Source organism: Lycorma delicatula, chromosome 11 (assembly GCF_047948215.1).
Source record: "Lycorma delicatula isolate Av1 chromosome 11, ASM4794821v1, whole genome shotgun sequence".
NCBI classification, from domain to species: domain Eukaryota; kingdom Metazoa; phylum Arthropoda; class Insecta; order Hemiptera; family Fulgoridae; genus Lycorma; species Lycorma delicatula.
Genome location: NC_134465.1, coordinates 8,586,087 through 8,608,806, shown reverse-complemented (window position 1 = coordinate 8,608,806; position 22,720 = coordinate 8,586,087). Strand labels below are relative to the sequence as shown.

Genomic DNA, 22,720 nt, shown 5'->3' with positions numbered 1-22,720 from the left:
ACAACTGTCTAATAATTTGCTTTTCTTTATAATGTTCACCTGATTATTTTTCATAATCAGTTTAAGAGATCAATATTTTTTCAAAGTATCTGCTATCCGTCTATGGTTCTCCTTTCTTGTTCTGCGCTCAAAGCTTACCATTTGCTAAGTAGATACATTTCCGGAGATGAACCAAATCTTAAGTTTTGCCAATCTTCAACTGCTATTGCTAATTCAACTTTTTTTTCTGTCCATTTCAGTTTTATAAATACTTCCTTCAAAACCACAGTGAACAAATCTGGTTATAAAGGATTCCTTGTTTTCCTCCTTTTTCTATTTTAAAATATGAACTGTCGTGGACACCCACTATTCTGGCTTTACTCTATGAAAATATGTTTTTTATTAAATTGAAGTATTTAGGAGGCACATTTTGGGTGCTTAATATTGGTTTATATATGAATTGGTGGTTTGTGGAATCAAAAGCTTTATGATAATAAACGGTTCTATGTAACTCATATCTGTATTTGAAATTCTATTGAATTGAATCTTGTTTATGGCAAAGGTAAGTGTATTTGTAATTATTTAAGTCTTGAGTATCTCCTTTCTTATGGATCAAAATAAGAGGATAACCATGACATAAAGTAATTTTTAAACATTTTTTTTAATGTTGGAATATTGTATTTTTATCAGCTTAAACAGTTTTTACAATAACAGTAAAGAGTAAACTGTATTATTTCACATCTTGAGTCAGTTAAAAGAGTAAGAGAAAACTAGCTTCAATGTAACTAAAAAATTTAATTAATTTCATAAGTCTTATTTTTATTACGTCATAAATGTTAATGATTGTATTTATTCTCATGAACAGCTGTTCACATCTTGGTCACAAATTTCTCCTTTCCTTCTAATCTGTTTCTTTCATAAAAAATATTTTTTTAATATTCCAGCTGTCATAGTAGAGCCTTTAAATCATCTGCTTTCTCATTTTTTCACCGCTTCTTTAAATAAATAAAAAAAAGAAAACTTTTATCGTTGATTACCTTTAACTGAAGGTTTGGACATATTTTTTAAGATTTTCTTAGTTTGTTTGCAAAGAATCTTGTTTCCAGTTTTTAATCCCAAATTTGTTCCTATTTTAACTTGTTGATTGCAGTATATTTTTAATGCATATAATTTTCTTGTATTTGAAGTTCTCATTGTCCAGTTTATGTTTCCACTGGTCCATTACAAGACACCTTTACCTTAAATAATTTTGCCTTTTCTAATATTATTTGTTAGTAACTATTTGTTAGTAACTATTTGTTACTTACTAAGCTGTTATGAGCTGTACTAATGTCATCTTGTTTAGGCTTCAAATCATATCAATCCTATATGTCCAGTATTGCGTGAAAGTGTCAGTAAATTTTACCATTTTTTACCAACTATCTAGTACTGCACAGAAGGGAAATCAAGGGGAGAATAGGATTATATGATATATATAACTGTTACTGCAGCTAATGTGTTAAAAACAGTTTGATGCTGCTATATAATGGCAGGATATTCATTAGGATTTAAAATGACTTCTATCTTCCATATTTATTTTTCTGTATTGTCAAAACTCACAATCAGGTGGGATAAAAGTTACCAGTTAGGTAACTAGGAATACCAATTTTACATATTAATTAAGTTATATATTGTGGTTTTTTTTTAATGTTAAAATTATATTTTAATGGATTAGGAATTATCAATTTAACACCAATTTCACCTAAAGAAAGATCACATAGTTATGAAATTTTTGTTATTATTAAATTTATTTGTTTAGTATTAAAAAACACAAAAAAATTAATTTAAATGTGCAGTTACTATTTTCTTAAATCTTGAATGCTTTGGACTGCAACTTGAAACTTTTTGAATAAATTATTATTTTTTTTACATCTGACTTTATTATCACATTTAGGTTATTTATGAACAACATTTACGTTATGGCATGTCCTAAAATTTAAAAAAATCTTTTTAAGTAATTTGAATATAAAAATAATAACTCAAATTATTTGATACATTTAGATTTAATAGAAGTTTTACCCATATTGATCCAAAAATAGTTATTTCAGCGCTTTCATTTGCTTTTTAATTTAAAATTAATGCTTAAAGTTAACTTGAAACTGTTATTTTGTCAGAGCATCACTATGCTTCAGCTTGTGGTTTTTTCATAATAGTATTAAATTTTGAAATTTAATTAACTTTCTCTATTTGTTTTGTTATTTAACTATAGTTCTAGTTTTGTAATGTTCTAACTGTTAAAGATTTACTTTCTTGGTATTAATAACATAATAAATAAATAAAAAATAGTAGATGTGTATTATACAATATAGTAACACTGTATATTAATAATTATAATAGTAAGTTAATTAATAAAATAAACAATTACATTATATAATTTTTTGTAATTGTATAAACATTAAATAATATTTCTTAAAGTAAGTCTACTTAAAAAAGAATTAGTAAATAATTTGATGATAAGGTACATATAATATTACATAATAAATTTATAAAATGAGTGTTCAGAAAGTGAAGCATGTTTTGATGTAGAAAAATCAAGATAACAATTTAATTAAATAATTTTTATTTAATATTTACAGGAACCCATAACTTACATTTCAACGTAATCACTACACAAATTCAAACACTTGTCAGCATCATACCATTCATTGACAACTTCTTTCAGCTCATTGTGCCTGCCTCTTAAAAACTCTTTCAACTTTGGAAATATATGATAATCGCTAAGCACCAAGTCAGGCCCTGTGTAGTAGATGCTATAAAATGTCCCAACCAAAACATCAAAGCAGCATCCATTGTTTGGGCTTTGTAATCAGATAATAATCAAGCTACCTGTTTGGTACAGATTTTTTTTGTAACCAAAATAGGTCGTTACAATTTCAGGAAAGAAACTGTAAACTCTAATGTGAAACATCCTCCTACACTTTGGTGTCGACTTTTTTCTTGAATTCTTCTCTGATGAGAGATGGTCAGCCAGAACATTCATCATTGTTCACATCTGTTAATCCCTGATTAAACATAATGAACTGTTTCCTAATTAATTGCTTCATTTATCACACTATCATATTAAACTTCCTTTATTTGTTTATAAATTTCAATACACCTAAATTTTTTTTGCACTCAAAAACTGAATCCCACTTCACATTTGGCAGGAGTTTTTATTTTGCCACACATTTTGAAAGTATGTAAAGAAATACAAATGTCTATACAACTTTGCAGTTTAGCTTGCACTCAGCTTGTAGTGGAGGGAGTTCAATGACACATCCACAGCGGGACTGGAGATGCATGCAAAGATCAAACATTCTTTACTTTCTAAATGATTTTCGTAAAATTTGTATTATTTGGTCTTTAAAAATATTGAGTTAGTAGTAAATTATTAGTTATTCTTTTTCTTTTGACTGTCAGACAATTTTTAACAATTCATGTTTTAAACTGTATTACTGAAAAATGATATGTTATTAATTTACATTATAGTTAATTCTACACTTTTAGTGTATTTTCATGGCAGTCTAATTATATATTTAGTGCCTTTAAACTTCCTAATTTTATATGTGTATACTAGTTGTAATTTCTTATTTTAAAACTGGTAGTGTTTTTGTATGTTTGATATATTAACTTATAAAATCTTGTTAAAATTTAGAATTTGTAAAAAGGAAAGCTTCAATTAAAATTTATTTTATTAAATTTTTGTGTTTTTTATTGCTGTACCTCCATACAAATATCAACTGACTACAAGTAAAGCATAGTCATTTTATTTTAGGACTATTTCAAAATTGATTTCAGCTGCTACTTTGACTTTTTGTAAATTCCAAAAATAGAAAACAGTCCTTTGATAATTCTATTAGCACAAGAAAAAAGATAACACCACAAAAAAAAGGGATAAGTAATCCCATTTTCATGGTATTCTTACCAGAAGAAGGAAGAATTTAATATGAAGGCCTGAAATGGAAGAGAAATTGACAAATATGAGGTTACTTGTGATCTGGGTAATTCCATTTCATAACTCTTTCAGTTTTCATGTTCATAACTTTACAGATAGATCAGTTATGTTACATTACTACTACATGTAGTATTAATCCATGCAAGTACTTATAAAAACATTTTATAAAGAACTCTATCCAGTCAGATCGACAGTGAAAAAATGGTAGTTACTCAATATCAGAAACAACTTTTAGAGAATGTTGTCAAAAATCATTCACCTGAGAGTAAGACCTGAGAGAAAGACCTTTCTTTATCAGATGAGCATCACAGAATTCACAGTTAATTATAAAAAATGCTTACAACAAAGTTGTTATACTTTCCTGGTATTGGTTATTTATTCTAAATGACATGAAAAAAGTTTAAAAATTCAAAACATCTATATTTTTTTACTTTTTTCCACTTCCCACCCACAAAATCATCTCCCAAGAAAATGTTTTGATTTGTCTACATTTACTGTTTTAAATGGAATATACTAAAAAAAAGCCACTGAAAAATGAATAACCAATAAAAGGTTACCTAACATTTTTTTTTTTTTTAGGGTAGGAGATGAATTTTGATGAAATGTTTTTGTAATATTATTAATAAAGTTTAATTAAACTAAAAAAAGGTTTAAAACATTCAAAAAATTAATATTTTTAAACTTTGATCTGCTTCCCCACCAACAATTTTTTTCCAGTCGTTTGTGCACTACTATCCTTAGGAAGACAAAGAAAAAGTGATTAAAAAATATGCAATAAATAAAAAGATAGCTTTTTTTTCGGTTTTTGGGGATAAATTTTTTTTTAAATGAGAAAAGTGATCCCAAAGAAACTATCTACCCCCCTCCTCACGAAGATATTGACCCCTAAACTTTTACCAATAAATTGCCCCATATACACGAGTCTATGCCCAAATTTCATAAAAAATTTGTGTATCCAGTCACACATAGCTCTAGATTTACGATGCCAGGGAAGTAAAATAGAAGTGATTAAAGTCCATATAATTTATTTAAAGTATAAATACATAAAATAATAAAGTACAACATGTAAATAATAAATATTTTATAATAAAGTTAAAAAATAAATAAGAAAGTAACAAAAATATTCATGATAAATTTAATAAATAAAATTATGAATAAGTCTTTTGTAAGTCTATAGAAGGAATTTCATGAACGGTAGTGAATTCAGACATGTAGTATCACCAGGGCCAGCCCTGTGCAGTAGGCAACTGCCTACAGTGGCAAAACCGCCTAAACTAGAACGTAAAAAGAATAACACAACTCACAAAAATTTGATTACTTGAATCTAGAAAGTAATATTTTTTTCTATTAATTTATATAATATTATTGTACTAAAAAATAGTAAATAATACTATTATTGTACTAGTTTTATTTATTGCTTTAAAAGTATATTTAAATTATCTCTGCAAATAGTAGGTGCTAGTTTTAGTATGTAAGTTTGTTGTCATTAACTCATTAAAAATATAAATTTTGTTTTTTTCAATAAAACAATACTCTGTTAATCTGTTTAGTATTATTGTCTTAACTTTATGTAATTTTTCTGGTTAACATGGTTTTTTTATAATTCTATTTTTTTTTTTTGAAGATTGGGGTGTGGCAATTTTGGGTTTGCCTAAGGTGGCAAAAATGCAAGGGCTGGCCCTGGTATCACTAGTGTATGAAATAACTCAAATATTGATTATTTCATTATAAAATAGAATGATGGAAAAATCTAAACTACGACAAAAATTATTCAATAAATAAAATCCTATAGGAAAATCCAAAGTCAGATGAGAATGCAAGTATCTGCTTGTTGTTGCCCCAAGAAACTTTCAACAGTATTTGCAAGTTCGCAATCTGTGATTACTAGATTTAAAGAATTCTTTCTCAGAAAAGAAATTTAAGCTTTTATTATTTAATCCGGAGTATCTATGTAAGCGAGACTGAAAACTTTCTTACAATATGGCTTCTGTTTGCCAAAATAGGCATCAGAATATTGAAAAACACTCTGATGATTCATTGAGTAGCAGTAGCGACTCGTAACTAAAATTAGTGGGGTGTTGCTCCAGAAAATGTATTTTTTGGGTCTTTTCAAGGCCATGGTTAAAGTTTTCTGTAAATTAAAAGAACCAAAAAAAAAGAATGAATAAATTAGAATAGCTGGACACAGGATAATAATCTAATTCTACACTTTATCACATTCAAGAATATGGTGGTAGCATATTCAGTTTAACCGAATAAATAATAAAATGTCAATACAGGTAATATTTTTTAGTATTATTAGATAATAACTTAATAAAATGTCCGCTTAAAAATACCATAGTCCAATTGTGCTTAATTTAAATTTCTATGTATACAGAAACAAATACATAATTAGTTTTTACTAATTACCTTCTCTTTTCCCTATATCTGGCAATCAAAGAGCCCTTGCTTTCTGCCATCTTGTCATCACTACTGAAAAATCAATTAAACCACTTCCACCGACTAAACTAGAAAAGGGAATGAACAAAGGAACCATTTGACACACATGCAGAGTAAAAAAACACCTTCCACCAGCATGCCAGGGTTGGCACTGCAGGAGCAACAGTACTCTCTCTCCCTCCCTCACAGCCTTGCGTGCAGCTTCTTATATGTGCATGCACACAGCAGCCAAACACCATGCTGGAGCTGTGAAGCGCACAGTTCCATACAACGATTTTTGTATATTTTTCATAAATTGGGGGATGGCTACCGAGATTAAGCTCAAGGATTATACATTGTACAAGTATAAAGGAAGAATTAAAGAAAAAAAGGACTCATTATATTAAATATTATCAATAATATCAAGTGGTAGTTACGGTGTGGGGGGGGGGAGGTGCAGTTCCACAGTGCCTATACAGAAGCCGCCACTGATGGCTGAGTAGATGAAGATTCATATTTTAAATTTCTAATATTCTTCAAGCAATATCAGGAATGTTTATGACAAAATTTATCACATTTTTGGGGGCTGATTCAGTAGTAATCAAGGTAAAAACAAATTATTAGTTTTAAAAAAACTTTTAAATAGATTTGGTAAATTTTCAATTTAATTTTTAATGGCTATATTTACGTTAGCTTTTATTTAATAAAAAGTATAAAACAGTTTTTTTCTATGAGATCAGTGGATTTCATATGAAAATGATAGTACTGCATTGATTTTGTTTCTATAATTCGAAGTTCCTTATGTAAATTTATTATTTTTTTTGTAACGTCCGGACCACCTGTAGGTATTGCTTCAGAAGATGATATGACTAATGATTTGTACCATGTGTGAAAATGCCTGACCGGGACTTCCGGATGGATGAAAGGCTTAGATGCTACCACTCGCGCCACAGAGGCCGGCCTATGTGTATTAATCTATTGTCATAACCTACTTATAACTGTATCATTAATTACAACAAAGAACATTTCATATTTTTTCATGTTAAACGGTCTCCGCTGTACTTACTGGAGAAAAAATGAAAGTGTTTTTGTGCAGTACTTAAAAGCCCGTGTTGTCAGTTGAGGTAGAATGGAAGAAAGAAGATTTTATGTTGTTGGTCAACCTGTCGTCTGAACTGGGGTTATGCCAATATGGCGTTTGTTGCTGTGTGATTTGTGGTTGTTGGGATTGTTTATATTTATTGTAATTGTACGTATGCTACATTAAAAACTTATTAAGATTAAGTTTTAATTGTTTGCAGTTTATTGAATCTTGTAAATTACAGTAGGTAGGTTTATTTTGATTATTGCTTTTCGGTATTTTACTCCCCTTACGCTTTGTTGCTAATTAGTTATTATTTTGATCATTTAACTCTGCTATGTACTAATAATTAAAATGTTGGTACCAGTAATTATGCTTTTCCAACCATTGGTACAGTTAAACGTGTTCCTACTGGTTAGGTGTGATTTTTCTGTGGAATTATAAAATCTGATTTAGGTAAACAATCTAAATGGGTTTTTACATTTTGTCAGTTCATATATATATATATATATATACACCTTGAAAGGCCTTTTAATCCAGAATTTTAATAATTAGTAGAACTAGGCCATTTTGTGTGTAATATTCATCCAACTACACATTTAAAAGTAAAATCCATATTATTTGTAACAATTTAATTTTACAATACGGACTGAAAAAGAATTAGATTGGTTTTACAGGGTTTTGTTTTCAAATAAATAAATAAATTTATATCTATAGACATCATTGTAATAATTCACAACTATTAAAGGTTAGGTGCTATTAAATGTTACCTGTTAAATAAACCTGAAGATTGCTAGGGTGTATGAGCAAGAGAGGTTAGATAATAAATAAATACTCAGTCTGAATTAATCTTTCTTTTTAAGAAATTAAAAATGATTTATTTTCTAAGTGAATAAAAGTGTGCTTTTAACACTTTTTTTTTGTTACTAGACAAGCTTATTACATCATTCCCACTGTTTTATGAAAGTGTGCAATCCATAATTTCCTGTGTTTAAATTGCTCTATTGCATTATTTAGAATAATATGGGTAGTATCTGCCATACTATTCCATATTGAAATATATTTCAGTTTTAATTTTTATGAGATACTATAATATAACATGAGTATTTTAATATAGTGTGCACATCGCTGGTTGAGGAAATATTCTGTTGCTTGATTGACTTCATGCAGTTCATCTGAGCTTGTTGTTTCACAAAACAAAGAAAAGCCAACAAAGTTTGTAATTGATTGTGTTATTCTGTTGAGTAACTTTCTTTTAGTTTTTAGTACATAACCTTAATTGCAATTATTGTTGTAATAAATCAGTTGTAACATGGATGGTTTGGTAATTATGTACAATTATAGACTTGGTTCTGATTTTGATGAAATTTGGTTTACCTTATTTATGACACTTTCTGTTAGAGTTACCTTTTACCTGAGTATGTTTATCATAAGTTACCCAGTACCGTCACCAAATATTTTGTAATTCAGTCCTGTTACAATATAATTTACATCATTTTTAAACTAAATAATTTGGTTTTAGCGAAATTAAGTTAAGAATGATATTAGATTCACTTAAAACTAAATTAAGGTAGATTAACCTTAAGGTGTGGGTTTTGGTACATGTACAATATATTATTTTTGGAGTAATTTTTAAAGTTAATTGAGTTTAGTTAGGTCAGGGTTAAGGTTAACTAACTATTATGTGTACTGAATTTCATAAAGTATCAATGTAACTTAATTTCACTTTGCCTGCCAACCTTGTGTAATTAACTTTAAATATTAAATGGGTAGATTGTTTGGTAATAGTATACTATTACCAAACGTATACTAAACGGATTGTTTAGAATCTGTAATAGTATACCATAATCAATTATTTAGTCTGAAAATAATGTATATTTCACTTATACATTGCTGAATTATAAAATTTTTGGTTACTACTATGTAACTTAACAAGCAACTATCTCAAGTGAAAGGCGTTACTAATGAATAATTTCAATTGAAAAAATAATTTGAATCCAAACAAAGGTTTTTCCAAATTTCATCAAATTCTGAGGTGAGTTTATAATTGTATATAATTGACCAATATTTTAAATACAGCTTTCAGTGTGATGGTTTACTGAACAGATTGCCTATTACTTAATCTGGAGACCCAATGTATAAATTATGTTCACATAAGTGCAGTACTATATTGTTTACCTTTGAGGCCATAAAAGGAAAGGTTTTTTTTGGTAATACTGAGCAATTACTTGATGGAACGTAAACATTTTTCATACTTTAATAACACAGTAGATATGCTTAGGATCAGGAAAGTATAAGATTTAAATATTGGAAAGCACGTTAGAACATTGTTGACTTGTACAAGGTCAAAGTCTGCGCTGCATTAACAGCATTATAGGCACTAGGAATCAGTTTTGTTAGTTATAGCAACCTGTTCAGAACTAATCTATTCTGTGGAGAGAGGTTAGGGTTAAGGTTAGAGTTTAATAGCTAGAGGAATAAACTAACCTTAATAATCATCATAGTCTGACTCATGTCAGTTGTTGAAGATGACTGACGGTGCTGTTTGTAAACTGTCATACACACAACCAATAACTGTCATACACACATACATCACAGATATGTATCACAGAATGTGTGATGTAGTTTCTCTGTAATGACTGTATTTCCATTTAAACATAAATTCAGCCAAGTGTCCTGCAAGATAACTCACCAGGCTGGTCTAGTGGTTAACGCGTCTTCCCAAATCAGCTGATTTGGAAGTCGAGAGTTACAGCGTTCAAGTCCTAGTAAAGCCAGTTATTTTTACATGGATTTGAATACTAGATTGTGGATACCGGTGTTCTTTGGTGGTTGGGTTTCAATTAACCACACATCTCAGGAATGGTCGAACTGAGAATGTACAAGACTACACTTCATCTACACTCATACATATCATCCTCATTCATCCTCTGAAGAATTATCTAAACGGTAGTTACCGGAGGCTAAACAGGAAAAAGAAAGAAAAAGAAAAGAAAGTGTCCTGCAAGATGGTGTTAAATATTGCTGCCATACCTTCATAATTTATTTCTAACTTCTTCCTAAAAAAATTTAACCCTAACCTTAATCTTCCTCTACAGAATGAATTAACATTTGAGCAGGTCTCAATAATTAATAGATTTAATAGAGTAGAGTCACTGACTAGTCTAGAGGGTACTGATAACGTGTGCAGACTTTGACCTTGCACCACATGTCACCCGCTGTCCATACCTGTTTCTGACATTTAGATTTTACCTGATCCTGAACATGTCTACCATGGTGTATTAAAGTATAAACAAAATTAAAGTTGATCAAATAATTGTTCAGAATTACCAGTTTTATTACTGATGTAACTGGAAAAATAAATATTTCTGGACATATAATAAATTAACTTTTTTTCACTATTTTAACCAGAGGAATACGCCTAAAATTAAGTTATTCAATCCTAAACCTAAGACTAGACTAGTTATTCATTACAATTGAGGTAATTCATTGGAAACTCCTTTCACCTGAGTTACACAGTACTTCGTAAGTTACTCAGTACTGTCGCCAAACATTTCATAATTTAGCACTGTACAAGTATAATATATGTTATTTTCATACTAAATAATTGGTTATTGTATACAGTTATGGACTCTGTCTAACATTCTATATCAAATACGATCAATTGTTATATTTATACAAGTTTTATTTTATTTATATAACTTAATTAATATGTGAAGTAAATATTATTACATACATAACTAACTACTGTTTATTCCTAAAGATGAAAATAACTTTCTGAAAGCGCTAGAACGTGTATTACTACTGATAATTATTGGTAAGTGGTTTTATAAATTATAATTCTATATATTACCCAAATTATTTAACTCAAAAATAATGTATATTACTCTTGTATTGTGTTGAATTATGAAATTTTTAGTGGAGATACTGTGTTACTTCGAGGGACATAACTCAGGTGAAAGGATTTTTTTACAAATAATTTAAGTTGTAATGAATTATTTAGATCCTAAATAAGATATATTCCAAATTTGATCAAAATTGGTGATGAGCCCCTAATTTTATATAATTACCTTAAAAGAAATGTATGTGAATTATTCATTGCAATGGTGTATACTGCATGGTAATAAAAATAAAAACTTAGTATTGTATAATATTATTCTGTTTTAGAAAAATGGCTTTACCAGCGAATTATAAACAGATAGCTGTTGCAAGTCCAGTAACATCAAACCGTGAGTATTTGCCTGTTGCATTATTTTTTTCTTATATTTAAACTTCAGCTGAATTTTGTGGTTTGTAGCATATAATTAATATCTTTTCTTATTATATTTTAATTAATTGCTAATTTACATCACAAGTTAAGTAATAGAAATATATTTTTAAATAACTTATGGTTATTTTTGTGTTTTTATCTTTTGATAAATTTTGTTAACTTTTAATAAAAAACTATGTTTGAAAATAATTAAAAATATGTTCATTAAATATATTTAACTTAGAATGAGAAAGGAAGAGGAAGAATACATTTCATAATATTAATTCTAATTGGAAAAAAAGTCATTTACATGCTATAGAATTTCTTGATCTGGTACATATTGATCCTATTAATGTGGAAATTGTCAATTTATATAGATTTCTATGTATAGTGGTTTTTCATCAAATGGATTAAACAGTAACTAAATTTGTTCGTTAATTAATGACAAGTGTGCTATTAGCATACTTAAATTAGAGGTGGTACAAAAAAGAAAAAAGTGCCATTTTTTGAGATGTAAAAAAAAATTTTAATATTTTGTAAAATAGTGTTTAGTTAACATTTTGTATATATAGTGGTGTAGATGATTGGTTACCCTTCACTTTATTTTGTATTTTAAAGTAATTCAAAAGGGGAAAAGTTACACTATTAAATAATGAGATAATATACCTTTAAAATGTTGTTTTTTTTTAATGTTAATGACTGACGGTTATGTATGCATCTTTTTAAAAAAATGATCTGTATTCCTCCAACCAAAGATCGCTGGCTTGTTCAAAAGTTTTGTCAAATGTAATTTAGGAACAATTGTAGCTTAAAAAGCAAATGGTGATCATTTTAATTTTCTTTTAGGTAATCACCGTTTAGCAAATAGTTCTTCTCTAATCAATACTTCCCTAGTTAATACACTGAGTTGGTTTGGTAGGCATTCCAAATTCTTTTTCAGCAGCCTTAATACATGTGATAGCGTTTGTCAGGTTCGTAGCCTACAAAGAAATTTCAGGCAAAGAACAAGATAATATATTAGCCACCTGAGGTTGGTTGTGCTCAATCGTATTTCAAAGAGTATACAATCCATTCTGGTAATATGTAAATTTCGATTGTAGGCAGTCTGGAAGCATGAGTTGTTGGTTATTGTGCAAGATGTTACATTGATGTAGAAATTAATAGGGGAAAGGCGGTTACTATTGATAAATATTTATTTGCAGTTTGCACTTATAACACACTAGATATAATGTATAGTACTTTCTCCATGATTGTTTATGTTATTTGGCATGCAGGAGAAATTTAAATTAGCATACAAAATTGGTGGCAGTTCATGCCTCATTTTCATTCAGAATGAAAAGTTGTTATAGTCTTTTTAACTTGTCTAATATTCGCTATATAGTCTTTTTAACTTGTCTAATATTCACTATTTGTTGTGGTTGGTTATCCCCAGATCAGGCATGATCTGATTACTTTCCCACCTGGATATTTTGTTTTTATAAATGATCACATAATTATTAAGTTTTTTGTTTTTTTCTGTTACTGTGTTTTTTGCTAGTTTATTTTTAATTGTGCCAGATGCTTTTTTATTAGGAGATTAAAAAGGAAAAGGTTCCTTTTTCCTCTTTTTTTCTGGGGTTCCAAATGTAACTTGCTTGTTTTTTTTCATTTACTTTCTATGTTGTATTTGTTACTGCTTGTAAAAATTCTGTATTGCTTTGGTTAAGCTAATCTGCAGTATTCTTTGTGCAATTAAAGAATCAGAAACTTTTTTATTTTTGTATAAAAAAAGTTTCTCTGATTTCTATGCAAGAAAGTAGAGGCAGGGTAAAAAAAAAAGTGATAAAAAAAAATTTTTCAAATTGTATGTCATCAGTAATTAGGTGGTTGAATTTATCTTTAATTATATGTCATATGTTTTTCTTTTTTTGTGTCCTGCATTTTAAAAATAAACTTGGCTTCTGTGTGTGTGGGGGGGAGGGCTCAGTTTAGATCTTTGTGGGAGGTAGAAAATTTTCCAGTTATTCATTTATCATTTTTTTGCCATTGTATTCTAATTATTTAAAGTTACTTCCAGTTAAATTTTTACAAACAAAAATTTACTATTCCTTATAAAAGTGGAAGCGTGTCTTGGAATAGTCATATCTTTCTATCTACTTGATAAAAAAAATTGACTAAAACATTCTTTTCTACATTATTCTGAAGAGTTTCAATTTATTGAAGAAAACTTATTGAGTAAAAAGCTACCTTTTTTCCTATTTTCAGTGTGGTGCAGTTTTTAAATTATATTTTTACAAATTATACAGAAAAAATGTATCAGTATGTTAAACAACTATATTTGTCTTTTTTTTTTAATGTTGAATTGTCAGTTTTATTTGGATGCAATGAAAAATAGCTATTATGATCTCAATAAGATAAAATTTTTTTTATACTGAAGTTTGTTTTAATTAAACTATTATGATACATAATTTTATTTAATAACAGGATTTAAACATTTATCTGCGAAGGTAATGAATTATTGAAACTGGTGGCATTCTTGACTTTCTCTGTTAGCCCCTTACCAGTCTTGACAGAGTATTCTGATGTCAACTTTTTGTCCGATTTTAATTGTTCTCTGTCATATTACATAGTTGTTTTTAGCAGTATTCTGCAATGATAGATAACACTAGTTGTTTTAATACAGTTTAATGTGAGGAATTTTCATGTTTATTTAATTGTAATCAGCTGACCCGCTGTATATTGGCTAGTTGTTTATTTACAGTGTTCTGTGAACTCAGACTCTGAGCACTATATTTGTTATTATATCATGAAATTGTATAAAAATATCAGTATATAAATGTATAATTATGGAAATAGTTGTGTAAAGGTAATTTATAAAGCTAATTAAATCTTCTGTATATGCTTTTGGTGGAAATTGTGTGAATATTGCATACGTTTGTATGAGTGTGTAATAAAATATGTTTTTATGCAAATAAAAGTGTTTTTAAATTACATATTGGGTCATTATTAGTCGAAATACATAACTAAATAAAACAAAAAAATAAAACAAGACATTCATTTCTGTAAAAAAAAAAGAAATCGGTAAGGGGTTAAAAAAAAAAATAAAACTTCACAGTGTCGTACCAAAACAGCTGTGCAGTCTAGTACCAAGCCTGTATTGTATTACGCAGTTATGTGAAACCACTGTAATGGATATCCTTCATTTCATATCCTTCTTTTTTCCATCTTATTGTTAATTGAAATGTAATATTGTTATTAATGTAACAAAGTACAGTGCAAATAAAAGAAAATTTAATTGATTTTAAACAGCTGCCATGTATGTTGAAGAGTGCTTTAAATAAATATACGATTGACTATCAGCAGTTTACTTAAAACGTAATTTAATAAATCAAATAAGAACTTTTGTATACAGCATTCTCTCTCATCATTGTCTTTCCTACAGTACGCATCCTTTTGATGCTTGCTCGCTATCGATACTTATACTATTAATTCATATAAACCAAAACCACATATGTTTTGTAACCAACATTACAATTCTGTCCTAACTGTATTAAACCAACTATCGAAAAATATTCAAAAAAGGTCTTTTATTTACAGTATATTTCATCTCTTTTCTCATATTGATACATTTTTTTTTTTGTATAAATCATCATGGATTGTTTAAATTTGATTACCATAAAAATAGGATACTCATTTCTCCTTTCAACATAATTTATTATTATTACTATAAGTTTTTTCAGGTAAGTTGAAGATCAGAAAAAAACAAGCTTTAATAACATATAACTAAATTTTTCTATCGACTTTGTATCATATTCAAATACAAACTGTTTCTTTTGTAACGCATACTATGTCATTTTTTACACCAACATATTTTTCGATCATGAGAAAAACAATTAGGCTGTGTGTGAAAGATTTAGCAAATGATCATCAAATCTTGTTTTAGTGAAAGCAAGGAGGGAATTTTAGTAGTTTATGCTTTAAAAATTTTTTCTATAGGACAAGGTAACAACTGTGCTGATATGCTCTAAAAAAGTAACTATAAACCTTTTAGAAATTCATTTCTATACAATTTACTATACCAGCAGGAATGTTTTCCTGTACTTTTATCAATATTTTTCCTGTTGTTGAAAGACAGATCTTAACAAATTTAGTTGCAATTAATTTTTTTCTTATTGTTTTCTTCAGTTGTTAAAATAAAACTATATAGTTGTGTAAATTTGTTGGAAAACCACTTGAAATTCTAATGTTATACATTTAGTAGGAGTTTGAACTATAACATTATGCATTAGTTACTAAAGATTTCCTTTTAATAAATGAACTATTAAATAAGTACTTAGCATAATTTGGCAATGTAGTTATATATTTCAGGTTTTTTTTATTTAAAGTGTAAAATTATGTATTATCTTTTTTTACTGTCTTTTATTATCTTCTTCTAATTATCTTTACTTTTATTTAATTACTGTACTAATTCATGAATCTTATTTGCTTTATAGGCTGACTTTTTTTCGTAATTACGCATTTTATTTGTTAAATATTAGCTATTAAAATTTTTTTTCATTAATCTTTTTTTTTGCTACAGAAATGCTTTATTAAGATATATTTAATTGGAAAAAAGGTGGTATTATTTTTTATTGATAATTATCTAATTTATTTATTTATTTGCAGCTTTTAAGCAGTTAGTGATATTGTATTGTCTGCCTTTTTTTTTTACTGTGCCCGGAATATTTTTTAATTTAGCTTTATTTGCTTATTTTGAAATTATTTTATTTTTGACATTGGATTTGTTACTAATGAATGTTGTTTTTTTTTTTTTAAGTAAACCCCTGATTAAACCATTTTAAATAGAAATTAGGTATAATTATAAAAATTATAATTAAAAATTTTAGGAATTTTTGTTTAATTTTAAGGTTTTGCCAAAACTATGGCTTCCGTATCATATATATTAACATAAATATTTTTCTATTATTGTTATGTTTGTTTATCTTTCTTATTTTTACCAACAATTTATTTGGTTAAATTATCTCAGCCGACTTTTTTCTCTGAATTATTATTTTAAATGTTCATGGTTAGGAAAAGAAAATTAACTTGTTTACTTAAAAGTTTTATTAAATTTTACACTTGTTTATTTTATAGGAAACATTTTTTTCATGTTTTTCTTGTAGTTTATTCCTAAATGTGGCTAGAATCAATCTTTCTTTGAGATTCTTGCTAAAGAGGTACTAATAATTTTTCAATCGTGAATGTTGCTGTCGTAAATTGTTTGAAAAAATTTTCTTCTTTTAAGGGAATTAGAAATTTTCTCTTTACGTATTCAGCATGTGCATTTTTTTCACCTTATAAATTAGTTAAATAATTTTTCATCTTAAAAATCAATTATATTCATCATGAAAGAAAAAGCTTCCGGTTGAAGAATTATACCTTTTAAATACTTGGGAAAAATTCATTTTAATATCAAATTAACTTCTTTCCTGTCATTTTTGAGAGTTTAAATTTATTTTATAAAAAAACATATTTAGGCATTGGAACTCACAATTAGACTTAAAAAGCATCTAGTTAGTTTTTCAATTGTTTCCTCACCAGTGCAGTTTCAGAGTTCAATAATTTTGTTAATAGGTTATATTAAAATATAAATTAAACTTCCTTTTTTTTTAATAATAAAGGTTTTTCTATCATGAATTTTTTATGATGTTTTCAAAATGGGAGCTTTTTTCTTCTAATTTGTTCGTTGCAATCTGTTCAGCTTGTGAACAGTAAGCAACTGTACGGCTCGATGAGATGTATGACATGCAAATGAGATGTAGTTTTGTACAGACTCAGCCAACCATTCTTGAGATTTGTAGTTAATTGAATCCCAACTACCAAAATACACCAGTATCTACTGACTAGTAGATAAATTAAATACAGCTCTTTCTAAAGATGGAAATCTTTTTATTGTAACACAATTTTAACAAACATATGGAAAAAGGTTTGTGAAGGAAAGAAAACTTCTCATATAAGATGCTCATGAAATTATTGTTAGAAAAAGTACAGTCATTTCACTTGATGTGCAGTTTGATTAAGCATTTGAACTTGTCTGTTCAGGTGTTTCACCTTAGTGTTCTGTGAAATGATTATGACTGATGTTACAAACAGATTGCTATAACTGCCTGTCGTTTTAATGAAAATTCCTTTTCCTTCACAATTCCTTGTGTGTATTGTTAACTGAAATTATGATTTACATTCATATCATAATACTGTAGTTAAAGCACATAGTTTAGTCAAGAAAATTTTATGTGTACACTGACAGCCAAATATTTTTTTAAGAATGATCTCCAAACTAAAATATCAGAAAAAATTGTTGAATACTTAACTTATAAAAACTGTTCCTAAATTCTTACACTAATTATTTTTTATATAATCTATTAATTATATTGAAATTGCACTATTTGGAAAACAAACTTAAAGACTTATTTTATGTGGAATTTTCCATATATTTTAGAGATTTCTTTGCTCAAGAATACAGCTGAAAAGAAACAAAGTTCAATATGATGTAATTCTCAATTTTTTTTTATCACATGGTTTGTAAGCTATAACTATTCAAAAGCAGATATCCCCTTTCATGGCTCACATTAAAAATGATTATCAAATTTAATAAAATATGTATATTGTGTAACTTGTACTATCATGTGTGATAGTTGTGTTCCAACCATTTATAATTATGTAGTTTGTTTTTCATTCATCTGTGTTTTCATTTAATGTTAACTTATTATTTTATTTGCAATAAATAACTATTTTAGCCAAATTACAACACTGTTGATTGTTGTATTGAAAGATTATAATCATTCAATATTTATTTTATATATTATTAATAACATGAAATAATATATATTATTAGTAACACGTAATTGCCTTGCAGATTCTTGATTGAGATTTACTTTTAATTTTATAACAATCTATTTTTTATTATCAATAACTGTGATTAAGAAACCTTGATATCATGAAGTAATATCAAGGCCCACTCCCTTACAATTTTTAACTTCTCTGGATAGTAGTCAAAGTTTTTAGTTATTTACAATTTCCCCCCTGTCACTAATCTCTTTGATTAGTGACAGGTAATCTCTTTGATTATACTTTGAGGTATATTAATCCAAATCATTGTGTACGAACAATAGAAAAACATTTGTTTTATGTCAGAAATTCATAAAAACGTGCATAAAAAAGTTGTGTTCAGTAGATTCAGAACCGCTGTTGAAGGGTTGTGTGTGTGTGTGTCTACTGATTATTCTCAGAACCATTGTAAAACTGACTTATTGCTTTGAACAGGGTGTGAATCATAATTTGTAGTCTAAATTGAGTTGGCGGAAAATGAATTCAGATAAATAGTGGTGCTTTTGGTTACTGTACAAAACACACATTTGTCTGAACTTCACCTTACCTTCTTTCTATCATTTGTGTATGAGCCCCAGTGTCTGGATTGACAAACTTTTTGGAGCAGTTAACTGTTAGTGGTGCAACTTTCAAATTGTAGACAATTATAAGACCTCAAACAGTCACTAATGATAGTAGTGCCAGACAAAATATGTTGTTTGATTATTGCTAATGAAGTTTCATTTCCAAGAAACACTTGTTACTGCCACACTTAGTATCTAAAGATCCAGTTATCACCAATCACCCTACTTCTTGTTATATTTTCCGTGACCTGTCTTTGCTTCGTCTATATACAGTTAACTCCTTCATCGTCAATCACTAAAAATTCCTGTAATACTGCATGCATACAAACTTCTCGATTATATGAACTCCAGTCCACATATGTACCAGAAGATATACCGATCTTGTTACTCATAAAACCTTTATCTGGTGGTTTTATTGTAATCAAAAGCAACAATTCGACAAACTTGTGTTTTAATTAAATTATAATGAAAAATTCAAATGTTTTTATTTTGTGATTGTTTTGTCACATTTCTTTTTAATGTTTTTCTGGTGTAAATGGCTATATTAGTTCTTTTGTGATAATGAAATGCTTCCTTTTCTTCATTTACTGTCATTTAATTTCTGCAAGCTGGATATTTCATAGATTTTGATAAATCACCTTGGCCATACAAAAACCTACTCTCAAGGATTCACTGTCGTCTTAGAAAACATGAAAATGTGATAATGTAAACTCATATCCACTGCACGAAAAAGCCTGCTCATATGAATATTGCAAAGCCATAATGTAACTGAATTACACTGTCCTCAAGCATTGACCTTCCTTTGCAGTAAGCAGATTGTTATCTGATAGTAACAGTCGATTCAATTCAATGCCTTTCCAACTCTTGAAATCTCTTTCCTTGTCATTTCCCATACCATTTCTTGGAGTATATCTCAATATCAGAAAGTGTAGAGGTGGGGGAGGTAAATAATAAACAATTACCTTAAAGTATTTTGATATCAAATAACAATTCTTCCCAAATTGAAATTGAATTAACCAAGTCAAATTTGTTGAACTGTACTGTAAGTAGTATAGAATATAACATTTTTTTTCTCATTTTTTTTGGGCTCTTGCCACTCAGATGTACCCAGATTGAGTTGTGTTAAAGTTATTTACTGCAGTTAAAAAAGTGTTTTAGTTAATTTTTCTAAATATACAATCTCATATTTTTCTTCTTGAAATCTTGATCTTTATAGTTTTATAGGAATATATATATTTTAATTTGCCCTATTTTAATTAAATAAATTTTTGTCAATATTATTAATTTACATTTTTTGTAAGTGAAGTATAATCTTTTTTTTATAATTATTTCTGTAACTGCTGTTTTTTAGATAGACCTCCGCTCCAAAAAGTTAAACATTAAAGTAATATTAATAAAAATTTGAACTGTTTGTTGCACTTAATTTTAATAGCTTTTGTGTGATTTAGACTTTTTTCTCTAAGAATTCGGTTAATAACTAATAGCATCATATTTTTAAAAAGAACAAATTAGAATAATTAAAAAATGGTATGTGCTAAATGCTAAAAAGATTAAAAATCTTCATAGTATCAAAAGGACAGATAATTTTTTTTACAATTTAAAATATAATTTTTTTTTAATTAGAAATAAATTTAATTTATTTTTGTATTAAATGTTATGACATGTACTGCATTTATGTTATATGATGTGCTGTGCTGTTTTATGAGTATAATGAATGACTGTGTTATATTAACTTGTTAGTTGCATCTTAATTGTTGTTTTTTTAATGACTGCCAATTAAAAAAAATAATAAGAAATGGCTGCTTATTGCTTGTGAATGAATAAATAGCAAAAGAGTTACATAGTTTTTTCTTTATATGAGAATTATTTGTAGTTATGTTAAGTTTTTCTTTATATATATATATATATATATATATATTTATATATAGCTGTGTAGTTTTTTTTATATTCATATACTATTGGTCATGTAATGTTATGTTAATGTAGTTTATTTTGGAAAAAAATTTGCATTTACCCATCTAGTAATTCTTTTTTTATTTTTGTTTTGGTTGATTTTTTTCTTTTTCCTGATTGAATTTGTGTTTTGTCTCTGTATTTGTGTTCAGAGATGCTGTCAGCCGGTGCCCCGATGACTTTCAACATACTTAAAGGTGAGCGTTAGTTGTTGGTTGTTATTTTTAATATTTCTTTTATTTTATAAAAAAAAATTAGTTTAGTTTTATGGGAATATGCTACACAAATAAAGTTTATTTAAAACTAAAAGGATTTGAGGATTAAGTAAAATTTTATCATTAGTTTATATTTTATTTTAATGTTAGACCTATATAATAAATTTTTACACCTCCTTTTTTAATATAATTAAAAAAAACAAATTAACTAAAATTTATGTATATGTTTGTTCTTTTTACCCCTGAATTGAGATAAATAATTAAAATATGAGAGTTGCTCCAAAATTTATTTCCAATTGGCTAGTAAAAAATAAATAAAAATACAGGGAAAAGTTTTGTTATGTACTCAATTTAACCAAAGTATTTATATTACTTTTTTATTTCTCTAAATGCCTCAACATCTGTGTTCTGGCACTTATTACTAAATCAGCTTTAGCAGATCTTCATCAAAGAACTGCACCATCCGGGTATCCAGCCAGCCATTTATTAAACTTATCTATGAGCTCCTTGTCCATTTTAAAACACTGGGTAGCTCCAGAACTTCATTAAAAAGAAGTCATTATTGTCACTAAGAATGAATTCTGGTTTGTAAAGTGTGCGTGAAAAGTTATAAGAATTTTTGGAAATTCATTTAAAAGTTAAAAAATTGTAAAAAAAAATTTATTACACGTTTAATTCAAAGACTTGCCAATTTTGCTCCCTTGTGATGCATAAAACTTCAGATTTCTGGTTCATTCTCTCATTGTTTTTCATAACATTATTGCAATCAACATAACACAATTGTTGTTGGATTTCCTCTCAGCTGTTTTCCTGCTTGAAAAAAAATTGAATTGTCATGGATTGCTCATTGATGGCAATGATAATGACGAGCTATATTTTATGAATTTCTGCTTTACCAGCAGTGTACAGAACAAATGATTGGTGGGTATCTAATAATAAGGTTGGTTATAGATTGCTTGTTATGCATGCACTAGATTGATATGAGAGACAGCTGATTTATTTCAACAGTTAATTGTAAATCAATTTTGGAGCAGTCATTGTATAAAAAGTTACAGTTTTACATAGGTGAATTTAATAATTGTCAAAAAAGAATTGGAAATTTGAAGTAAAGTGATAAAATTAAATAAACCATTGTAGGAAAGTCTCTTTAATGCAGCAGAAAAACAGGTAAAAACTTTGATTTGTGTGCTTCATGCTGAAAGGGTAGCAAGTCGGAGAAAATAATAAATTTCAGTAAATTGATATTTCTATTAAAATCAACATCAATAAGGCATGTCAATTTTTATTTTATCAGTTTGTCTTAAGCAATCAAAAATGTGAATGAAGGATAACAGGGAATAAATACCTAGTTGTATTTAAAAGATTATATGGATTTGAATTACCTTGCTTGCTATTGAGCTAATCAGTGAGAGAAGAATATTAACATGAGAAAAAAGTTCTTAA

The 22,720-nt window shown here is 27.8% G+C and overlaps 1 protein-coding gene across 6 annotated transcripts in view; it reads left to right on the top strand.

Moving 5' to 3' along the window:
- Positions 1-7,308: 7,308 nt before the first annotated feature.
- The window catches only part of Bap111 (Brahma associated protein 111kD), a 74,791-nt gene continuing 59,379 nt past the window's right edge, over positions 7,309-22,720 (top strand). For 2 of the 6 annotated variants that reach the window (XM_075378141.1, XM_075378143.1), the window contains exons 1-3: positions 7,310-7,698; positions 11,619-11,680; positions 21,215-21,259. In XM_075378141.1, the coding sequence (XP_075234256.1) occupies positions 11,623-11,680; positions 21,215-21,259 (103 nt within the window). In that variant the 5' untranslated portion in view covers positions 7,310-7,698; positions 11,619-11,622. Of the gene's footprint in view, positions 7,699-11,618; positions 11,681-21,214; positions 21,260-22,720 lie in introns of all 6 variants that reach the window. The other 4 variants (XM_075378140.1, XM_075378139.1, XM_075378145.1 and 1 more) reach the window with 4 other exon arrangements.